This window comes from Diorhabda sublineata, chromosome 1 (genome assembly GCF_026230105.1).
Source record: "Diorhabda sublineata isolate icDioSubl1.1 chromosome 1, icDioSubl1.1, whole genome shotgun sequence".
NCBI lineage: Eukaryota > Metazoa > Arthropoda > Insecta > Coleoptera > Chrysomelidae > Diorhabda > Diorhabda sublineata.
This window is the reverse complement of record NC_079474.1, coordinates 32,830,185-32,853,263: the sequence shown is the minus strand read 5'-3', so window position 1 is coordinate 32,853,263 and position 23,079 is coordinate 32,830,185. Positions and strand designations below refer to the sequence as shown.

Sequence of the window (23,079 nt, the reverse complement as noted above, 5' to 3'; positions counted from 1 at the left end):
ATATCCAGTCTTCATGAAGGAATATTCACCATTTTTCATGTAATTTTCCTGTATTAATTCACAAATATCTTGTCACCTTTATTAATAATGTTGTAAAAATATTATGCGATTTTTCAAAGATATTATCTTACTTATATTATAACTTGGACATTTTCAATTTGAACTTAATAAGTAGTATATTCTAATTGGAATCTTGGAACATACTACAAGCATTTTGATCAGATAAATTTGAATTACGTAACTTCCGTTTATCTGAGAGAAACTAGAGTTTTATTTATAATTATCACATTTTTTATTTTATTTATCGGACGGAATATGCTACAAGCATTATTCTACATTTAAATACTATATAAAAATCAAGAGTGGTATTTTTAAAATACAATACTCAAAATTTAAACTCTAGTGTCGTCACTTCCGTTAAAGATGGCTTTCTCTGTCTGTTCCCGTCTAGCCGGTTTACAAAGCGCATTCGCCGGTAGAGGTGTGAGTTCGCACTTTGTGAATTTTGCTGGCATTAACTTGATCAGAAACTGTTGCAACAAAATGGGTTTACCAAGGGTTTTCTTCGACATGACTGCTGATGGCCAACCTGTTGGAAGGATTGTTATGGAGGTAAGAACAGAGCACGTTTTATAAAATTAGAAATAATCGTTATCGCCTACCATGACCATGCCAACTTGCAAGTCACTAAACGTTGGGATTAATAAATTTTTGACGTTTGTTGTTGCCTTAAATGTTTAACGATAATTACATTTTAATAATTCATTCAATGAAATATATTAAAGTTGAGCTTCGCGAAGATCTTCATTAAATTCTTGGTAGGTGGGTAATATGGAAGGCGTTTTTCTTCATGGCGTCTTGTCATTACTCATTTTGGCATATATTATAGTATCATTTTATCAACTACTGCTAATTTAATACAGTAGAATGTTCAAGTCGATAATTTTATGATTAATCGCCTAGTTTTTTTTCTATTTGATCGTTAGTATTAAATTTCTTAATTAGGTATGAATCAAATTTTCAAAGATATCACCAAGCCGGTATTTGCATAAATTTATGGCTATGATATTTACTTATCTGCTATTTATGTTCACATCACATGGAATTTAAATGAATGTACTGATACGATTTTATATGGTCCAGGTGATTACTGCCATGGAAATTTCCAACGACCATGAATTTGATCCTACTAACAAATCGTAATATTCAGACAATTATCTATTTAAAATCGCCTTTTTGCTTTTTTTTCATTTGTTTCCTAGTTAAATTATTTTTATACATGTATATGTTTAACACATGAAATGTAGGCACTTAAATTTTAAAGAAAGTATAGACTTTTCATTATTTCATTACAAAGTATGGTTATTTTATCATATCAACTGTGATATTCTGTTTTTATTTATTTGGTAATTTTTAATCTTTGTGATTCCACGTGGCTTCACCACTACTTAATATATTAATTTTATATATAGGAAAGTAGATATTTCTACAGAGTGGCGTCCTCTAGGACGCTATAGAATTGGCGCTACTCATTCCAAAATTTGTAAATTTCAAAATCTAAGTAAATAATGTTTTTTTAAAGCTACTTTGCATCAATTTTGGAAGATTACTTATTTAAAAGTTAATATTATTCCACAAAAAATTTTGCTCCTAACATTATATTGATTAAGATATTGCTTATCCACTTTCAATTTAAAGTTCAAATATTTTAATTCTATTGATATAACCTCACTTCTAGTTACATAGTTTGAATTTATGATATGAAGCTATAAAAATGGTGCAATTTGGGATGAGGTGTAATTAACAATTAATGTTTAGGGAAAATTTTCGATTTCAAATATATTCTTTTTAATATCTATGTAATTTTGTTAAGAAATATTTTCCTGATTTATTTTTATATTGCAACATAATAGCTTCCTGTAATTTCAATATTCATCCATCCATTCTTTTTAGAGTTTTATAGTGTTTTATTTGAAATAAGTTCTGTTATAAACAATTATGTATTTGGTACTAGCTTATCTATATTAATATATGTTAATAATAGATTTGATAAGTTAAAACTAGTGATTATTTCTCATTATTTTTATTATAATTTAATTTTATTTTAACCTACAACTTTTCCCTTTTAAAATTTAAATGCAGTCTAATAATAATTTGAACCAAAATTTGGATTTTTCAAGAATTTTAATAACCATGAAAGAAATAGAATATTTTTAATACTCAGTACTTCAAATTCTTTTCCCCACATCTTTGTATCTGCCTGGTTTAAGATCGTAATAAAAAAACACGTTAGTTTAGCGTGTTTGAGGTCGTAGAATCCGTTTATCGACGTTCTAGATATCTGAAATTAATAATTCCGGTTTTACCAATAATTGGATTGTTTGACTATAAGTTCTGCTTTTTAATTGAACTATTTTTAGGAGATGGGGGCTTTGCTAGAGAGGGGAAAGTCTAAAGTAATTCTCGTTCAAGTTTTTAATTGTTTAACTGTCTCTTGAAGTTGTTAAACAAACAGAGAAATGGATTAAATTTCTGGTTAGTTTAGGTTACTTTTTTAATATAATCCACTGTCATTTTTTTGTAATTCATTCAGTTTATAAAGTCGAACCGCAAATTAAAATTTCAGACATCTGGAATCTCGATAAATGGATTCTGCGACTTCAAAAACGTAAAATTAGCGTGTTTCATTACGATTTAAAGCTGGAAAGTATTTTAATTTTTTAATAGTGAATTCCAAATTTGTATCATACATTTGAAACAGAATTTGTATAATAATTATGATTAAATAGCTCATTAACATTTTTGTCTCACAAAATCCACAAATCCTCTTCTATTATTTGTCATAGTCTACAAATTTTACATAAAAGGAATTTCAATATAAACTAGAGGTCATAATAGTCTTACTCATAACTATTTTTATGAAAAACTTTGTAGTGGTAATTGCCTTGGAAACAATTTGAATGGAATAAAAATAATTTATGAATCATGTGCAATAAATTGATTTATATGGTATGTTTTCTATATTAATGAAAATATTTATCATACCAGCTAAACATAGCCATGTATTTGAATCAAAAAATTCTCATTTTATATCAGCGTGGTTTGAACAGACATTGATAATACTGAATTATTCTAAGAGGATATTCTAAAAAATATTTTTTTCTGCTTAAAAATCGATTGTATTATGCATTAGAATGAATTGATTATTCATTTAAAATTTCAGTTAGTAAATGCTTGTTAATTCAAACATTTTCGAAATATCGATCATTTAATTAATTGGTTCTTATGGATTTTTCAATTATATATTATTAAATATATCATTTGGGGGAGTGACATTCCGTTTATATAATGAATAATAAAATTAGGGTGCTCAAGGACATGATCCGAAGTTGAATAACATTAATTGAAGTAGTTTAACTTGTCCCTAGATTAAATACTACCTAGACACACACTTTTCATATAACAATTATTTGGGTATTCAATGGGACTTAGCATTTAGCATGTGTTGTGAATATCTTCAATTCATCGCAAATTCAATTCTTTGAAAGATGCTTATATTTGGGGAATATAATAAAAAATGAAATATTTGCAAGATTAGATAGATATGACTGCTGTAACTGCAAAATACTGGAGCTAAAGATATACTTTATTGGATAATGAAGCAAATCCCTGTTAATGGAAGTCTTTTAATCTATAAATTTGGTCATAATAATCTACAAAGTGTACTTATTTACAATGTTCATTTGGGTTCCATTTTTCCGTATAAATCAAGGAAAACGAAATCTGTTACAGTTAAGAAACGATGTAGTCCCTAAAACAGCCGAAAACTTCCGTGCCTTGTGTACTGGCGAAAAAGGTTTTGGATACAAAGGATCCACCTTCCACCGTGTCATCCCAAACTTCATGTGCCAAGGTGGAGATTTCACCAACCATAACGGTACCGGAGGCAAATCAATTTACGGCAACAAATTCGCCGACGAAAACTTCACACTAAAACACACAGGTAATTTTTTTATTAGATCAAATTTGAATTAGAATTTTACAAAATTTTTGTTGTTATTAGGTCCCGGAGTAATGTCCATGGCTAATGCCGGACCTGATACCAACGGCTCCCAGTTCTTTATCACTACTGTTAAGACATCTTGGTTGGATAACAGACATGTCGTTTTTGGAACAGTAGTCGAAGGTATGGATGTTGTCAAGAAAATTGAAGCTATGGGCTCTCAATCTGGTAAAACCTCCAAGAAAATCACCGTAGCTGACTGTGGTCAATTGTAAATTATGTAATTTTTTTAATGTTTCCTAGAATAAAATATCTTAAGTGGTTATGAAAGTTTTAACATTCAAATATTTCTAGTAGGTAATTATTTTACATCCCCTCGTAAAACATAAGTTTTACGAGGGATCCTCCTCCAATACCAGGTAATATTTTTATATTTTTTTTAGTTTGACAAGTTAAAAAGCAGCCAATTAATTTTTGAATTGTTGAATTTATTCGTTTATTTGCAGGAACAACTTTTTGGTATGGAAAAATGTCTCTCTTTGAGACCAAATGAAATTAGTAGAAATATCAGATGCCTTTAAAAAAATTGTAGTTGCTTTTTGACCTAGGAAATTAATTAAATCAGATTTGATGTGAACTTTTAATAGGGTATCTCAAATATCGACTATTTTATCACCGAAAAATATTAATAAAACCCGTAGAGGACAATTTTTGAAGAAATACTAGGATCATATGTTCCCATGTCATTTGACACATCGATATTCAAGGTGTAGCTATCGAAAGGCTTTTATGGCTTAGTAAATTTCCTTATTCAATTAAAAAAATTATTTCCTAGTGAAAATACTCTTACCATTAACAATTTTGGTTCTAAATGTGTTCTGAAAATAATTTTTCGATAATCCCTCGTAGGGGTAGGAGTTTACAAATTTAGATGCACTAAAATATAATATGAATAATTTCTTTCGTGCTTAACTAACTCTCGCATTTACTATAACGGTTGTCCTAATTTCATAACCATTTAAGAACAATATTTTGGCACTCTTAACATAGCTTCCTCGTAAAGTTTCCATGATTTATCTAGTAGAAAATCGTAGTGACTAGAACAAAATTTTATATTGCTGAACAAAGTACCGTAATTTCCTAATAAACGCAACAAATTATAAATAAATAATGGGTGAGTGATAAAAAAAAGTATTCTGATAGATCATCTTAAAGAGTGTCAATAAATAGGATACACCCAATTTAAATGCTGTTAACGTTCCCTTGGAAGTAAGTTCAAATTTTGGTGTACCGTCTTGAAAAAACTAAATAGATTATCAATGATCTGATGATGATTTATTCGTTAATAATAATAATAATGCCATTAGATTTAGGATTATTACTTGTGCATTTAAAATATTTTTAATTTTTTGGTGTTGATCATCGTAAACGTATAACTGACTTATTAAAAAAAATCGCAGTCGGTTTGTATTAGAGTCTAAATGTTTTTTACCAGAAATGTAAGAGGAATGAAATAAATCATAACCAGCTTTTTTGTTTTATTTCCAATTTTAATAAAATTCCTATATAAATGTTCTTTTTGTATTGGATCAGCCTCAGCAGCTAGTATTTTTTTAACATTACTGCTTTTAATGATAATAGAGCTTAAAAGGGTTTACTCGAGCTCCATAAGGATTTATTAGACTACAAAGATTAATACGAAGATTAAAATTCCTCTCAATACGATTTTCGTCAAAATACACTGCTCAAAATTGGGTTTTAAGTCAATTTTGTGAAACTTTGATTATGATTCTTTGAAGCAAGCTAATCAAAATTACCCCGGAACTATCCGAAGTACCCTTGGAGGAAGGGAATTGATTTTGACCAATTGTTCTGAAACTTTACACAATGATAGTTCAAACCAAGCTTATTAAAAGTTTTATTGGGCATAAAACCTCACAATTACCTTCGAAGAGTCCAAGAGACGGCGCTCTGGACAGTTTTTTTGAAGTTTGGTATAATGACAATTCAAAGAAAGTTGTTTCAAAAGTATAAAACTACCCCTGAAGAGTCTCCATAAGAGTAAGATTTTCAGCAAGTCTTTCTGAAACTTGACACAATGAAAGTTCAAGCAGCTGATAAAAATCTCAACGGGCACAAAACCCCCTGAAGAGTACCGTAAGAGGATGGGTTTCGGTGAGTTTTTCTGGAACTTCACACAATGATAGTTCAAAGCAGGCTTATTGAAAGTCTCAATGGGCACGATATCCCAAAACTACCTCCAAAGAATCCAAGGGTACTATACGAGGATGGAGTTTAGCCAATTTTTCTGAAGCTTGACACAATGATAGTTTGAAGCAAGCTGATTAAAAGTATCACCGGGTAGTCAAAGGGGTGGGTGAATTGCATAAGTAGCTTCACGAACATTCATCAATTAAGACAAGATGAAATAGTCTCTGTCATTAAAGGCAAGGTTGAACAGTTCCGGCCACTTTACGCAAAGTGTAGCAGTCAAGTCAATTGAGGCAAGATTAAATAGTCCCGGCGACTTATTTTAAGGTTGAACAGTTCCGGATACTTAAGAAAGGCCAATCTTCAAGTATTCGTACATTTTCTATGTAATTAAGGATTTTTGATCAATAAGTCACGTTGATTTGATGACGAACATACTGCAGCTTCTTCGAAGATCTCTCGCCACCAGCTTTAGGTACATATACAGTAAAAACTCAATATTCTTTCATATTCGACGTATACCTCTTCAGTTTTTTCTCCATAAACTATCCACAGCTGATGTTTAGTCCTCGTGTTGTCATTTGAAGTGCATCCATTAATTTTTACTATGAATGATTATATACGGTAAAAAGTAGGAAGAAGAAAATACGATTTATTTTATAATTTTTATTGAAACACTGTTAAAACATTCACTAACTGATAGGGATACAAACAAATCGTGAGGCAGACTTGTTACTATATGTTACAACATCAACGATATCCGTTTAAGAATCAAAACAAAATAAAAATAAATAATCACCTTATTATAGTTTTTTACCATAAAAATATACATACATATTTTAGAATGCAGCTTTCAAGAAATGTTTAATATTTAACAAAAATAATTTTTTAAATTTTAGGGATTGTCAATAAAGTTCTGTCTTTCACTATTTTCCTCCCTGTTGATAAGGCAATTTAAGAAAACAGCTGATCTACGTCAGAATGACGGCCGTGGGGTAAACAATCAACTATAGCTTTAGGTGGAGTTGAATATTTCTTAAAGTAGCAACTTTTTAAGAAGCTATTTTATAATAAAACTGGAAATGAATCTAAAATCCCACAAATAACTTCATAAATCACTACGACAAAAGCGTTTGTTTACCCCACGGCGTCCATTTTTAAATGAGTATTAGTTGATTTGAGAATTTCTTAGATTACTGAATTTTATAACCAATAAAGATACACAAAATGTTTTGTATTAAATCAATTTTTATTTTGAGACAACCATTCACTCAATCGCCACGGGTCACAACATTTCGAACAACGACGACGAAATTAGAAATAATCTATCGAATCAATTTCCTAGAATTTGACCTTTCTTCGCGGTTAGAATTTTTGGCTTATTTCACTCATTCATGTGATTTAGTTTTTATTATCATGATTTTTTCAAGTTTCCAGAAACATTTTAAGCGATTTTATTAAACTGACGTTCTTAATTAAATGGGAGAATTATAGTGAGAAACTCGTACATTTTAATCGTTTTTTTTTCTAAACACTAACACACCGTTCAATTAACTATATACAAACATTTACTTTACATAAACTTTGACCAGCAAAGTTTCTTTTCTCACTAACATTAATTTAATCTACTAGAATACTATTTTGTAAAAGCGAGATGTATGAAGTTACTTTGTAATATACAACAGTACCCTGACCAGTGGTAGTGATTAAATGAATTAACACCATATTGTACTGGTGACAAAAATTTTGTCTCTAATTTTCACAGCAAACAAGCAACATCCCAACATCATTAGAATCGCTCGAAGAGTCCAAATGTGATTAAAAAATTACGCACGACTTAATGTTGTAATAATAATAGTTCTTTTGACATTTTAATTTACATTTTTCGTTACTATATTAATAATAACCTCAGTTATTGTACGTTCACTTAGCTATATTTCAATGTTGTGAACAAACACGAATACCATTTTAAATAAAACTTCTATATATAATTATTTTTCCCAAATTTTATAAGGTATAACGAATCTATCATTTGGGGCCACGCCAACCCTGCCTATTTTTAATTCCTAGTGGGAAATGTGATAGAGAGAAGTGAATGAACCACTAGACATTAAGGGCATTTGCATTTTATTCGTCAAAACTTTTTTTTCAATGTTTTTAGTAAATGAAATCTACATTGAATGAATTCTCTTTGTCGCTTTTGACTGTGAAATTTACCTCAGTCTTTGAAACTGTTCCATAGATTTTGAAATAAGTCATCAATTTATGACATCATTGCAGGGATACTGGTGTAAATTTCGGAATACAAGCTTATTTTTGAAGCTTTACCTGTCACTTTAATGCATGTGTATTGCTGATTAATTGAAATTTTTTTCTAATTATTCAACAAATTAGGTTAATTGATTAATTATCATCAAGGTTTTGTAAATATTGACAGATTCAATTGAAATGAAACTACTTTAAGTACACAGTCTTTGTTGAGCTATAAAATACATCAATTAAAATACCCGAATCCCGAAAATTCTTTGGAATAATCACGAACTCTGAGTGATATTTGTGTTTTTATTCTCTATTCAATATATGAAGAAAAAGTCTAAACTAATCGTGGCTTATTGTGGTTGATATGTACTTTGTAAATCAGGTAATAGAGAAATTGAACGAAAAATTTCTAAACGAGGCTCTAATATATTCAATTTATTTAACCAATTTTTTATGTTAATTTTTGTCTAATAACCCTTTCAATGTTTTAATAATAATAGAAGACGAAATGATAGTATATACAAAGTATCTACAGATACAGAATATCAAAGGCCTGTTTTATAACGCTCCCAAAACAGAAAACTAGCAACCCATATTGAAATATACTTACAATTACAGTGTAATCGAGATAGAAAATCTATTGAGAAATAATATTAAATAAAATAACTGATAACATTACATCACATGTTACTTACACAAGGTGTGATCACAAAATCTTACAGTGAGTGAATTTTTACAGCAGCAATAGTCAAATTGATAGTAATTGAAAATGAGTACCAGGCATTATATTTCTTGTAACGTAATGCTAAAATTATTTTTTTTTTAAGAACGAACACAAATAGTTCATTTGTATTTTCCATTGACATGTTGATACACTGAGGAATCCTATGTTACATCGACACTGTGGCTACAGTCTACACTGTTTGGATGTTTGGATCTGTCAGTGTAGTTGTGGAGGTCGAAGTAAATAGTATGTTCCAGTATTATTATCATTTTATTTATTTATTTATCTTATTTTAATATTAATGCTTTAATGTTTCTTCGTGGATATTTTACAAAATGTTTTATCATATATCAACAATATATATTTAATAGTTGCCGATAAAACAGAAAAAGAAACTAACCTTTTTTTATATCTGTCAAGTTCATAAAACTATCATCATTAAATGAAACGTTGATTAAAACAAGCTATTAAAAAAATCATTTTTCTTCTAATACTATAAGTACAATTTACTCTAGTTCCTCATTATAAAATTAAAGTAGTTACCCTGTATATTGATAATTAACATTATTCTCAAAGACAAATTTGAACTGCCGTAATCATATGATTTGTTCATTGTTAAGAATGGCCTTATATTTATAAATGAATGAAAAATTTTGTTACCATCACCTATTTTAAAGAAGATTTATGTTAGGTTAATTTTTTATTTTCAGTTTATGACCCTAGATGGGTCTGTCATAGACATCCGTACAAAGATTTGATTTACAAAATAGATGATAAATAGAGGTAACTATTTATGTACTTTAGTTTTATTTTCGCAGTTTTAGTAACATGTTCTATTCAAGAAATTTTTAAAATTAATTTATCATATCAATGTTAAAAATATTTATTATTATAACAATAAAAATTTCTTAAGTAATATTTATCATTTTCACAGTTTCAAGATATTCGAGTTTTCCACATTTTTTGAGAAAAAAAGAAAATATGAATATGCTCCTTCAAACCCCTAGATGGCGTAAATTTGGCCAGAATAAATAATATTGTCGTGAGCCATCTAAAAATATGTTATCTGAGGTGTTAATTTGATATTAAATGTTATTTGTTTTTTATAACAAGTATTCTCATTGACGTTAAAATTATTTTGATCAATTTCTACCTATATCAGTATCGAGATTTCACTTTTTATTAATTTTTAATTTTCAACTTTTTTCTTATAAGTTTTAGTATGATATTAATTAAAGTCTTCAGAACATCTAAAGTAATAAAACTAATTTACATTTATACAGCTCAACTGTACTCATCTGGCAACACTGCAATATATTTTACTGCTACAAATCCATCATATATGACAAAATGTATTCTTTTTCCCATAAAACTTTTTCTACTATTTCCTAAAAAGTAACACCTATTAAAATACTGATTGTACTCCAAATTAGAGATAAGACACATTTATATTGTAAACATTTTCTTCTCAACTACAACGACTATTTACGATTACTAGTCAACAGAATATGGTGTTTTAACAATTGAACCCTTAATAAACAAGAATGAAAGAATTCAATAACAAAGCATCATCAAAGCGTTCAGTTTCCTATGAAAATATAAGTATATGCACATCCCTTTTGTTATATAAATATCATTAAGAATTTAAGTTTGAAATAATTGGAATACTTTCTAAAATCGATTGAAGATGACACTACCAGTCAAAAAGTGTCCATTTTCAACTATTTATTCATGTTTTTATGTATAATAGCAAGAGCTGGATCACAAATAGTTTTAAAGATAGTACAGACGGTTTCATAAATAAATTTTTAAACATTGTGCTGTTATTTTAAAGTTTTAAAGCGAATTTATTTTCTGTCAATTGTTTCCAAAATTCGCTGTAGATGGCACTGCAAATAAAAAAGGAGAACAATCTTTCAGCGTTTTAAGAATTGATTCCAAAGACTAGTAGAGATGTCACTACAAGTCTAAGAAATATTAAAAAATTATTTTCCTACTTTTTATGGTATTTCTACACCAGAATTACTACTGTGTCCAAACTTTATTGATAATAATAGATAAATTAACGATCTTTATACTAATACACCGTATTCTCAGCTAATTTTATAGTTAATATATTTGAATGATATTTTTGGGTGTAGTTCCGAAAACATGAATCTCTTGAGGTTGCTGGAATTTTTGCCAAAGCTTGTTATTGATAAGAGACGATAATTTCTAAAAGGATGCAGTCTATAGCAAAATTTTTACACATCTTTTAAAATATTGACTTTAGAGAAAAAAAGCTTTGTAACAAAAATAAAGTTCTTGAAAAGCTTTACAAGAAAGGTCGTATACATTTGTCACGTAAATTTATTTTTTTGGATGTTATTACCTTAGATATTTCGGAAGGATTCAAACACAAGCATTGTCAAAAATTTCGTAAAAATGGGGGGAAGGTACAGCTTTTCGAAACTATTTCCAAATTTGAAAATAGAACTATCCTCATACAAAATTTTATTCCAAACCCGACTGCAAAAATTTAGTTACCTACTTTACATAATAATTATACGAGGTGTGGCTATTGAGTAACGAATCTAGCGCTGCTACAAAAAAGTACGCATGCGCATAAGGTTTGGAACTGCGAACTGAAATTTATTGAAAAAATGAATGTTTGTCGCTTCCACGTATTTTTGAGTGGTTTCAGCGGTTTTAAGATGGCCGGGAAGATGATTCGGGTCACCTTTCCACGTCAAAAACGGAGGAAAATATCGAAAAAGTCTGTCTGTTAAGAGCTTTCTAGCCAAGTACAACATCTCAGTGCTAGACCACCCACCTTATTCCCCAGATCTTGTACCGTGCAACTTCTACCTATTTCCCAAGGTCAAATATTCATTGAAAGGAGCTAGTTCAAGTCTAATGAAGCCGTGAAAGAAAAGGCAGCGCGTGTCCTAGAGGAACAGACCGAAAAAGATTTTCTGCTCTGTTTCGAAAACTAAGGCTATGTAGGGATAGAATTGTATATAAATAATTATAAATAATATCAAAATTGATTATTTTATATCAGCAGTCTCGTTATTTAATAGCCAAACCTTGTATGTCTAAGAAATAAGAAAAAATTTCTGTCGAATTTGCTACTGGTTAATACAAAACTATATCAAAGTTGAAAATTATACTTTTCCACTAACCTTAAAGGATAAATCATTATTTAGTTATATCATGTTACATTAGATGAGACATGCCTATTATAAAACATTTATTATTTTGATGAATCATTTAAAAGCATGGCTTTCAATACCTACACCGTATGCAACACTGAATATTAAGTAAGTGACGTAACTAAATTAGGAAATGGGTATACGTCAACTAAATTATGAAATTTTTTATTTCGTTTGTGTTTGTATGATGTTCAAATAGCGGACTAAACCGGTTCAATGTGGTACAATAGGAATTAAATCCTAATTGTAATGAATATATAGAATAACAATATATAATATTGAATTTTTTCTATAGACGCCTGTAAAATGACTACTAATTATAACAATAACAAATGTCGAGAATTGTTGATTTACTCTCTAAAGCAAGAAAGGATCTTTTTGAAAAGCGAATTAAAAAAATCTTGCTGATAACTCGGGAATGTCTCTGCCTAGAGTGTCGGCGAATCAAATGATTCCAAGAATTTTAGCTAAAAAACCATGCCAACGTGGAAAAAAATCGTATCGTCGCGAAAACTACAGGGTTTGGTCAGAATTTTATGCTATTTCAGAAAATCACAAAATTAGATCAAAATCGCATGATATAATTTTTTTCTAGAGCTGTCAACTTGATTTTCAGGCAATTTCCTTCGACAATCACGGTTATCATCAGTGGGTACTTTAAGATTAGGTAATTGGCATTACAGAACCAAGATGGACGACTTCGGGGGCGTTCCCAATCCGAGAAATGACAGTTACTGTCAACATTTTTAAAAATTGTGCTTTTTTGAGTTTACTGGCCAAAAGACAACATATTACTGCATTGAGTGAGTCGTATACAACTTCTAACATCATGAGAGTACATCGCATGGGTATTTATGACTAGTGCTGTCAATATTGTTCAATGCCTTTGATCTATGTTGACAGGGTGAAGAGAGAGACCTAGATAGCATGTCACAGTTGACATATATGTCACGTCAGTCACTTGTTACGACGTGTATGTCACTTGTTATCCTTCGTGCTGAATGATCAACGTATGTCGCTTACTCTGCATCGAGGTCAGCGCACCATCTCATCATGTAGTGGAAGGAAAGGGGAGAACGCCGCTAAACAAGGGTAGCGGAGAAAGTAGGGGTAGGTGGCACGTGACTCCGAGTACAAGTGGTTACATGTCTGTCATGTTTAGTTTGTGTTTTTATTGTTATTGCATTTATGGATGGTTGCATTTTATCGTTGGAAGGGATACCTCCTCCACCTTTTGTTTAATTGATTTATGTAGGTTTGAGTCAATATTTAATCTCCAATAACGATTATTGCTTACTTCAACCTACTTGCCACTAAGCACGACACTGTCACGAGTTTTCTTCGAGTAGCCATAGCTCAGCTAGAGCAGTCGGTGGAAAGTAAGATAATGAACAACCGCGCTTGTAAAGACGGTTTCCCGCTCATTTAACTTAATAACGACGACGACGTATTACGATATATTTAACCACCAACCTCGCGTTTATTTTTCAATCTCTTGGAATCATTTGTGAACCAGTTTCATTGTTTAAATTCCATCTATAAAGTGTTTTATATGTACCCGGCGATTACGAAGAAAAAATTTTTTTTGACAGCATTATACACGTTCCTGTAGCACCGGAAGTCGTCCATTTTGGTTCTGTAATGCCAACTACCTGATCTAAATACTAAAGTTCTTAATAAACCTGTAAGAGTATATGAATTCAATTGAAATAATTTATTCCAATTGCGAGGATTGTTTTTCAAGTTTGCACAATTGAACAATAGGTGGCGTTAATGATTTGTGACATCAATTTATGACGCTTGTTATTCCGAAGCTAGTGGCAATGTAGAAATTTACTTGATAAGTTGTTGATAGTGAAGTAAATGTCTAAATAAATCAAGTGTGTTCCAAAATGGAAATCACCCGTGAAGATTTACGGGTTTCACTTTTTGTAAGAACCTATATTAATAGAAATAACTGTTTTAGTTGATAAAAGTGCGACTGTAGAAAAAGTTATGTGTGTTTCTCAACTATAAAGTGAAATAGTTGGAAAAGATCGTCACGTGACAACATTTTTTCTCAAACGACAATCTATTATCTAATCTCAAGTGTTTCAAATTTGAAGAGGATTTAATGTTTTTGAGTAATACTTCAAAATTGGGCCGCGAAACATACAAATCGAAGCAAACTGAACGATGTAATAATTCAGATCGTTCCACAATCGGAGTTTGTTTTTATATGAAAAGTAGCTAATTAATTTAAACTTTGTTAGACAGACATTAATTCCTCATCTAATGTTTATATGGTCTAAAACTTACTATTTTGAGTTTATTTAACAAACAAATCTTTTAAGGTTGAGCAGATGGAAGAATCGCAAGCTTCAGTTGACGATGATTCTTCATCTCCTTTATTAAACCAACTTTTTGCAGTCTTCATCATCCCGCTATTTTTTTCCCCGACAGTTTTAGTCGGAGACATGTTAGTGGATGTTCCTGGAGGATCCGAAGGGGAAGCCTTTCGTAAAAATACCTCAATAGCGCTACCGAGTGCCTGTGGGTCAACAAGAGATCCACTACGTTCGTCCCACATTAATTTGTTTGGCTCTTTTTCGATAACAGTCTTCTTCTCCTTCTTTTCTTTAATACTTGCAGGCTTATCATCAGTCTTTGTAATAGGCTGGTGCCTTTTCACGAACCAGTTGGATGGGGCTGTTTTGCTTATTGGATCATCGTTGAGTATAGAAATATCGAAACTATTCGATCTAGACGATCTCAATTGACTCCTCTTCTGTTGAGCAACATTCGTCCTCTCTGGCGGCTTCTCCTGGTTGATTTCAGTGGCAGAAGTGGAAAGAGAAGACAAAATATTTATCAAATCATTATTAGAACATACAATGCCAGTATTCTTACTTTGTTTGAAAGAGGTCTCAGCTATAGGACTCGGAGGAAGCTCAGATGCTCTGCGCTTGTTCAAACTAGGTATAGTAGTGAGAGTAGTGCCGACAAAATCTGAAAATCGCCTTCCAGAATTAGTATATCGTTGAACGTTACCGGAATCGTCAAGAGGTTGTACTTCGCAGACTTTTTCGTTACTAGTACCCCACATCTTCATTCTTACTTTACGAGCTTGTACTATATCGTCCATTATATCCAATTGGAGGTTATGTATACTTCCTCTTGGTTCTGTTGAAGGCGGACATGCTATAGATTCTCTTCTATTCGGTAAAACTCTTCCGGCAAACGCTTGACTCGGAAAAGCTGCTACAGATTCACGTCTATTTCTTCCGAACAACGTAGTAGGTACTCTCGAAATGGTAACAACCGAATGTCTCCTACCACCAGGACTAGGTTGTGGTGCCGTCGATAAAGTAGCTAAAAATTCCACTTGATTTGGTCCTGGACCTACGGTTTCTCCCCTCTCTGACAATCTACGTACTTGACTGGCTGTGATCCCAGAACATTGCGGTGTTGGTAACGAATGTTTTCTTATTTCTCTCGCGTACGGCGATAAAAGATAAGGATTTAAAGAATATTCGTCTTCCGAATTTTGTCTGGAATCTTCTTTTTTCTCTTCTTCGTATTCATCATCTTCTACGACGATCAGGGGCTCTGAGGTTTGCGTTCGAAGGATCGAAGATCTTCGCATTCTTCAAATGATCTGAAAATAAAAGAGAAAACGACGAATTTAGTTACTGTAAATTTGTTATATAACATAAGGACCATGTTTTATGGGGATCTTAACCCTTTCACTCCCAATGGGTCATATACGTCCCGCCACATATTCAAAAATTACTAGAGAGAAATTGAGACGTACTAAACTAAATCGAATAAGTCTCGCCGGTAGTTTAGAACCGTATCTGATTATTTGAGTGATTTGTCGCTGTAATTGTTTTCTAATAATATCCAGGTAAGAAATATAGTATATTCAGAAATAAAATCGCCACCTGTTAGCTACAAACTCCATTCAGTTGGTCACTAGAAAATGATAATTTTGTTTTGGGACACATACGTCCCATTGGTTATGTTTTTTGGAATATTTTTGTCCCATTGGTAATTTTGAGTTTATTTTTTGCAGAAAAAGAAAATTGAGTCAGGCTGAATTACAGTATATGGTTGAAAATTTGTCTGATATTGAGGACCCTTATGAAGATAGCGGTTCAAAATTTGAACCTGATGAGTCAGAAGATAATGGGGAGTCGGATGTGTCTACAGAATTTCCAGGAGCAAATCATGTTGGTTCTTCTGCTGAGAATTCAGGGGGAGAATCTGAAAATAATGAAGAACTAGTTCAGATAATGAGGTACAAACTGCCTCCCCACTTGTTCCTTCGGACACTTGGAAGAAACTACACACGCAATTCACTCCAAGAAAGAATGTCCCTAGTGCTAAACCATGCAGCATTCTGGCTGATCTGAAAAGCGGATCAACTGAGCTTGGTGTATTTCTCAAGTTATTTCCAAGAAGCCTTTTTTTTTGGATTGCACAACAAACCAATGAAAGATTGAATAAAGTCAATAAAGATAAAAAGCAAAAGGCTGTTGTAACCGATCAGCACGAGATAATGATTGTACTGGGATGCTACTTCATTATGTCTTTCAATAGGGCTCCAACATTCCAACACTATCGGTCTACTAATTCTTTAATGGGAAACACTGCAATCAAACAGGCCATATCCAGAAATAGGTTCCAATTTTTGTCTTCGAAGATGTACTTCAACCATCCTGAAAAAAACGAGAACTCCACTAAGCTGTACTACATTGAACCAGTGGTTGATTGTTTGAAAGAAAGATTTCAAAAAGCAAGGAGTGAGAGCACTTTGCAAAGTATTGATGAAGCCATGGCTAAGTTCAAGGGCAGGTGTTCTCTGAAACAGTACCTCCTTTTGAAACTTACAAAGCGAGCAATAATGATTTCAATATTTATTGTGGAAAGGATGCCAACAGAGATACCGAATCCACTCTTGGAGAATCAGTTGTCACGAAGCTTTCGTCTTCAATAAGAGATCTAGAGGTTAGTTTATGTTTTGATCGTTTGGCACAGTGATTGGCAATCGCAGAAACATGCCTAAATTTGAAAAAAAGAAAAGAAACAGGAGCGAAGCTGAACTTGTCCATAATCAATTTGGTACTACAGCGGTTTTGTGGAAAGAGAAAGAGAAGTAACGCTGCTTTCAAATCGTCATGGAAATGATATGACCTCTGTGAACAGAAAAGAAAAAGATGGCAATAAAAAGGAAATTCCTCGTCCTGAAATTGTGGCCCATCACAATAGGTTCATGGGAGGTGTTGATCTTTCTGACCAGTTGATTGGTATTTATGACATGGATCGTGAGTCTTTGAAGTGGTGGAATAAAGTTTTTTACCGTTCGCATATGACCAGTGCGGTAAATGCATGGATTATTTGGAGAGAAACACATCGTAAGAAAATTTCTTTCCTGGATTTTTTGGTTCCACGTGCGGAGTCAATATGCCAGGGTTGTTAGAAAACGCCAATACGGCAGACCATCAAAATCATCCAAAGGTTTATTGAATGTTGGGGATCATTTTCCAATTGAAGGACCAACTCGTAGGAGATGTCGCAGTTGTGCAAAAAATAAAAGAGAAAAATGCACAACAACCAGCTGCAGCTTGCAATGTTCCTCTGTGCAAAAATTGTTTTTCTAGTTTTCATATATAAAAATTTGTTGTGAATAAAATTATAATGAATACCATTGGTTTAAATATGTCCCGCACAAAGTTTCTACTGGGATCTAAGTGTCCCATTACCCCCTAGCTACTCCCTTGAAATAAAAAATAAATTTTTCCATATCATTTGAGTATTGAATAGCCCATCAAGCTGTTGAGTACCATAATTACTCGCAAAAAAAACAATTGGGAGCGAAAGGGTTAAAACATTTTTCAACGATTAACTACGAAACAATAAGAAGGTCTAATTTGGGGACGTATAAGTCCTTGAATGGTAGTCGGAATAACAAATTATCTTCTTTCTCATCAGCCAAGTGATTTGAGGTGTTTGGACTTTTCTTGAGATCGAATAATCATTTCTATGGAATTTCTAATCGACTATACCTGATCAACCAACAATTACGTTTATTTCAAGTGAAATAAAATGCCAAGAAGTTTGTAATCTGTTAAAATCTCTTGTTTGGTGCTAATGAAAAGAGATTGATTACTGTTTACAAACTGTAAGTGCTTCAAATAAGTTGTAGGAACTCTTGGGGCGTCTTTATATCTCAGAAACTTATGAAAATGTGCAAGAAGTTGACAACTTTACGATCTACGAGCCCAGAGAAGAACTTAATATTACGTATGGGCGGAAAAGAGATTTGAAAATTGAACCAACAACTTTTTTATTTTGATTCCGGAAATTTTGAGTCTCGTGGTGGTTAGGTTAGGTTATGTGAGGTTAGGTTAGGTTAGGTGTGAAGCGATGCTCGTTAAGAGCGGTACCACACGCGTCGGTGGAGAATAGGGTGGGTTTTTAAGCTGGTAGGCGTCCGGTTAACGGACGAATCCAGCACACTTGGGACACCTTCCCAGGGGTCTTTCGAAGATTTTCCCACCCACACCAAAAAAAAAGGTTAGGTTAGGTTATGTTAGGTTATGTTTACCTAACCTAACCTAACCTTTAGTCTTATTGATCAGATTTAGTACCATGCAACTTCTGTTTCTTTTCAAAAATTATCAAAGTATTAAAAGGGAAACGTAGTATCATGAAGGTTATGTCGAAGCAGATGAAAACCATTACGGAAGAAGCCTTTGTCAATTTCGTTGTCATTTGGTTTTTTGAGTATAAAAAATTTGAAAAATAACAATTTTAGAATATGTTTCAATTTGTTGAAAAAAATTGAAACTTCTCATAGTTTTATGAAGTTCGAATTTCAAATATAAACTTTCATAAATATTTCTGACATCGTGAAACATATTTATTTGTAATCTACATGAAAGAAATGATTATTTAAAAAAAATTGAGTGATTATTTTTTTTTGGTATGTTACAGACTAAAATATACAGAGGGTATCGGTTTTTATAGCCAACGCCTCAATTTAAACATGTAATAACTTAGTAAGACTAAATCGCAATTCTATAAAGTTGTTTTAGTCGTTTCAATAGTGGAGATTTGACGGTTGAAAATCATTCGCGCTCAGGTAGTCCACCTGCATGGGATATTTAAGTTACAAGGGAAGCAGTATAAAACTAACTATTACCAACACTAGCTTGGACCTTCTAATGATACTATACAATCTCGATTTGAGTGAAATGTCGAGTAATCATTGCAGATCGAGCTATTAATGTCGAGGTATATAGTGGATGAGAATGTATGAGGTTTTATTGGAGGAATATCCACATTTAGTTAACCAAAAGAGGGTTCTCTTACAAGAAGACAATTCTAAGCCACATACTGCGAAAGTTATGCTAAATACGATCGAAGTACTTGGTGGTATTCAACTCGTACCCCATCCAGCATTTAGTCCGGACCTTGCATCATCAGATTACTATTTATTTAGCCCAAAGCCCAAAGATTGGTCTCAAAGACCTTGCAAAACATTGGATTAAAATGGATTTTGTATGAATATTGGCAAAACTCTTTATGAAACACCCTCTATATTTCATTAGAAAAAGAAAAAAATCACTCTCATTTCAAAAATCGTTACGAAATATATCATAAGTCTCGAAATTATTTCAAAGGTATCGTCAATTTATCTTTTCTTTATTACGTTTATAATTAACTTGAGAATCTAGTCTGAACTATAGAAAAAAAAAAACGATATCCTCTTATAGCTTTTTTACGATTTGCAGTATCGGCTAATAGATGATAAATTATTAAAATACTCACCCAGCACCAACCTTTTATGCTGGCGCTGTTATTTTATAGACGACGTAATTTATGTTCTCATCCCTCTCGACTTTACGAATCTGATAGAGAAAAAAATGGTAGTGACTAATGATCCACAAGACCGAAAGATAAACATTACGTATTAGTACAATATCTAAAGTTTATTTATTAGAAAAAAATAGAAAAACAAAACAATGGTCGTTATTTGCTCAAATCAGGAGTACCATAATATACAACAGGGGTGTTCAACTTGCAAGGCCCCAAGGGCCAAAACTAAAGCCTTTGATGTGGTTGCGGGCCATATAATAATTTTGTTAAAGTAATAACAAAATAATGTAAGGTATAAAAATAATTAAAACAAAAAAAGAGTATTATTTCTTTTATTGCTCATCGAGTACGTTTTTGTAAATGAATGGAAAATTCAGGTCCCCTTTCTTTTCTGGTGATTAGGAACATGTCAGCTTGAAAGTCATATAACTCAATTTGTAAGTCGGGTGGTTGATCTTTAATGATTGCTCTAAAACAGGGGTGCTCAAACGGTCGATCGCGAGTGCTTTTTGAGTAGATCTCTAGAAGAATAAAATTTTTAATAAGTAGGTAGGTAACTAAACTACAAAAATGTATTACGAATAACACTGCTTGCGGCAAAAGGCGGCTTTATCAAAGGAACGCGCGGCACTTGTCAAAGAAAAGCCGCGTTGTTTCTAGACTAGACTGTACTGTCTAGTTTCGGGCGGCGCGTTTGACGGGAACATTCGAGACTTTCTTTCACGCCGATATAAATGTTGCGCCTGCATGAATTGGAGTCATTCTGAATTGTAACTTGATAGCGATACTACGTCGATACAAAGTTCATTATTAAATAGTGGAAAATGAGTGCAATGAAGAAATCTAAAACGTATCATTTTAATAAGGATTGGGAGGAAGAATTTTACTTTTGTATGGTGAAGGATAAGTGCATTTGTGTTATTTGTCGTGCGTCAGTTGCAATACCTAAGCGTGGTAACTTAGAGAGGCATCATAAAACGGTTCATAAAAACTATCAAAAGGATTTTCCGCCACAAAGTGAATTAAGAAAACGAAAAGTAAGTGATTTTATATCTTGTTTGAAAAAAGAACAAACCATGTTCACAAGACCAGCCAAACAATCAAAAGCTGCTACGATCGCGTCATTTAAAACATCTCATATATTGGCGAAACACAAGACACCATTCGAAGATGGATCGGTGGTGAAGGAAGCATTTATTGAAGCGGGTGAGACTTTATTTGGAGATTTTAAAAATAAAACAGAAATCATGTCTGCTATTAGAGAACTTCAGTTATCTCGGCCGACTGTCACAAGGCGTATTGAAGTCATGAGTCAGGACATCGCAGATAAACTAAAACATGATATCATGGAATGTACATACTTTTCTTTACAGTTCGACGAATCCACCGATATGACAGACACTGCCCAGATGTGTATTTTTATTCGGACGGTATTCAATGACATGTCGGCTAAGGAAGAATTTTTGACAATCATTCCTCTGAAGGGGAAGACCCGTGGCGAAGATATATATGAAGTTTTCTTTAATTTTGTAAAAAACTACGAGCTAACAATATATAAATTAGTGTGCATTACAACCGATGGAGCACCAGCAATGACTGGAAACAAAAACGGTTTTGTGGCATTGTATCGAGCTAATGAAGAATTCCCTTCATTTTTTTAATTCCATTGCATTATCAATTATCAACAAGTTTTGTGTTCCAAAGTTTTAAACACGGAGGAAATATGGGCATTGCAACAAAAATTGTGAATTCCATCCGTGCACGTAGCTTGCAACGGCGGCTCTTTCAGTTGCAGTTGGAAGATAGGGAGTCAGCTGAACACACTGATTTAGTTCTTCACACAGACGTCAGGTGGTTGAGTCGCGGAAAGTTCCTACAAAGGTTTCAAGAATTATTGCCCGAAATAACAGCTTTTTTAGACGAAAGAGGTGATGACACTCAGATTTTGAAAAACGAAAAATGGCTGACTGATTTGGCATTTTTGACTGACATCACAATACACTTAAACATCGTTAACTTGGAGCTTCAAGGTAAAGGAAAAACTATTATTGAGATGATTAGCGCAGTAAACGCATTCAAAAGTAAATTGCAACTTATGATAGATCAACTGAAAAGAAAGGATCTGAAACATTTTCTTCTTCATGTCTTTGAAAGCAAGGATTTCTCAGTTTAATTATGATACGTATGGGGCTGAATTATCAAATATTTTGGGACAATTCGAAATGCGTTTTTATGATTGCAGTAAATTGGAAAATATAGCATCATTTATGAGTTATCCTTTTTCATGTAAAAACATTGAGGAATTAGCTACTGAAATAGCAAGTCAGTTTAATATGAACTCATGTTCTGTTGAAAATGAGTTGGTGCAGATTATATCAGATATACATCTCAAAGCTACAGCATCTGATACAAATTTCTGGTGTTTTATATCTGAAGATAAATATCCGAATCTAAGGCAAATCGCCCTTCAACTGACGGCATTGTTTGGGTCAACTTACTTGTGCGAGTCTGCATTTTCTGAAATGAAGATAATTAAGTCAAAATATCGCAATCGACTAACTGACGATCATATGTCATCATGCTTGCGATTAGCACTCAGTGGTTACGTACCATCTTATGACAAGTATGCTGAGGACATGCAGTGCCACGCTTCAACATCCAAAGCCACTCTTTAGTTAGGTTTAACACCATTTGTAACTCTTTTGTTTTGTAACAACCAATAAACTCGCAATTTTGAATAACTATGAGTTTTTTCATTGATATTGTAGAGAAGAATCTAACTAAACCTAACCCAAACCTTGACTAAAATAATGTACCTATATTGT

At 32.5% G+C, this 23,079-nt stretch overlaps 2 protein-coding genes across 2 annotated transcripts in view; one reads left to right on the top strand and one right to left on the bottom strand.

Annotated features, from left to right (window-relative positions):
• Window positions 1-205: 205 nt before the first annotated feature.
• On the top strand, window positions 206-5,532 carry LOC130451895 (peptidyl-prolyl cis-trans isomerase). The gene is made up of 3 exons (XM_056791250.1): window positions 206-612; window positions 3,793-4,003; window positions 4,064-5,532. Exons 1-3 carry the CDS (start codon window positions 424-426, stop codon window positions 4,276-4,278), a joined length of 615 nt encoding a protein of 204 aa, XP_056647228.1. The 5' UTR covers window positions 206-423; the 3' UTR covers window positions 4,279-5,532.
• A 1,333-nt stretch (window positions 5,533-6,865) lies between these two features.
• The window catches only part of LOC130450042 (uncharacterized), a 34,419-nt gene continuing 18,205 nt past the window's right edge, over window positions 6,866-23,079 (bottom strand). The window contains exon 2 of the mRNA XM_056788205.1: window positions 6,866-16,028. Within this exon, the coding sequence (XP_056644183.1) occupies window positions 14,700-16,016 (1,317 nt within the window). The 5' untranslated portion in view covers window positions 16,017-16,028 and the 3' untranslated portion in view covers window positions 6,866-14,699. The remainder of the gene's footprint in view (window positions 16,029-23,079) is intronic.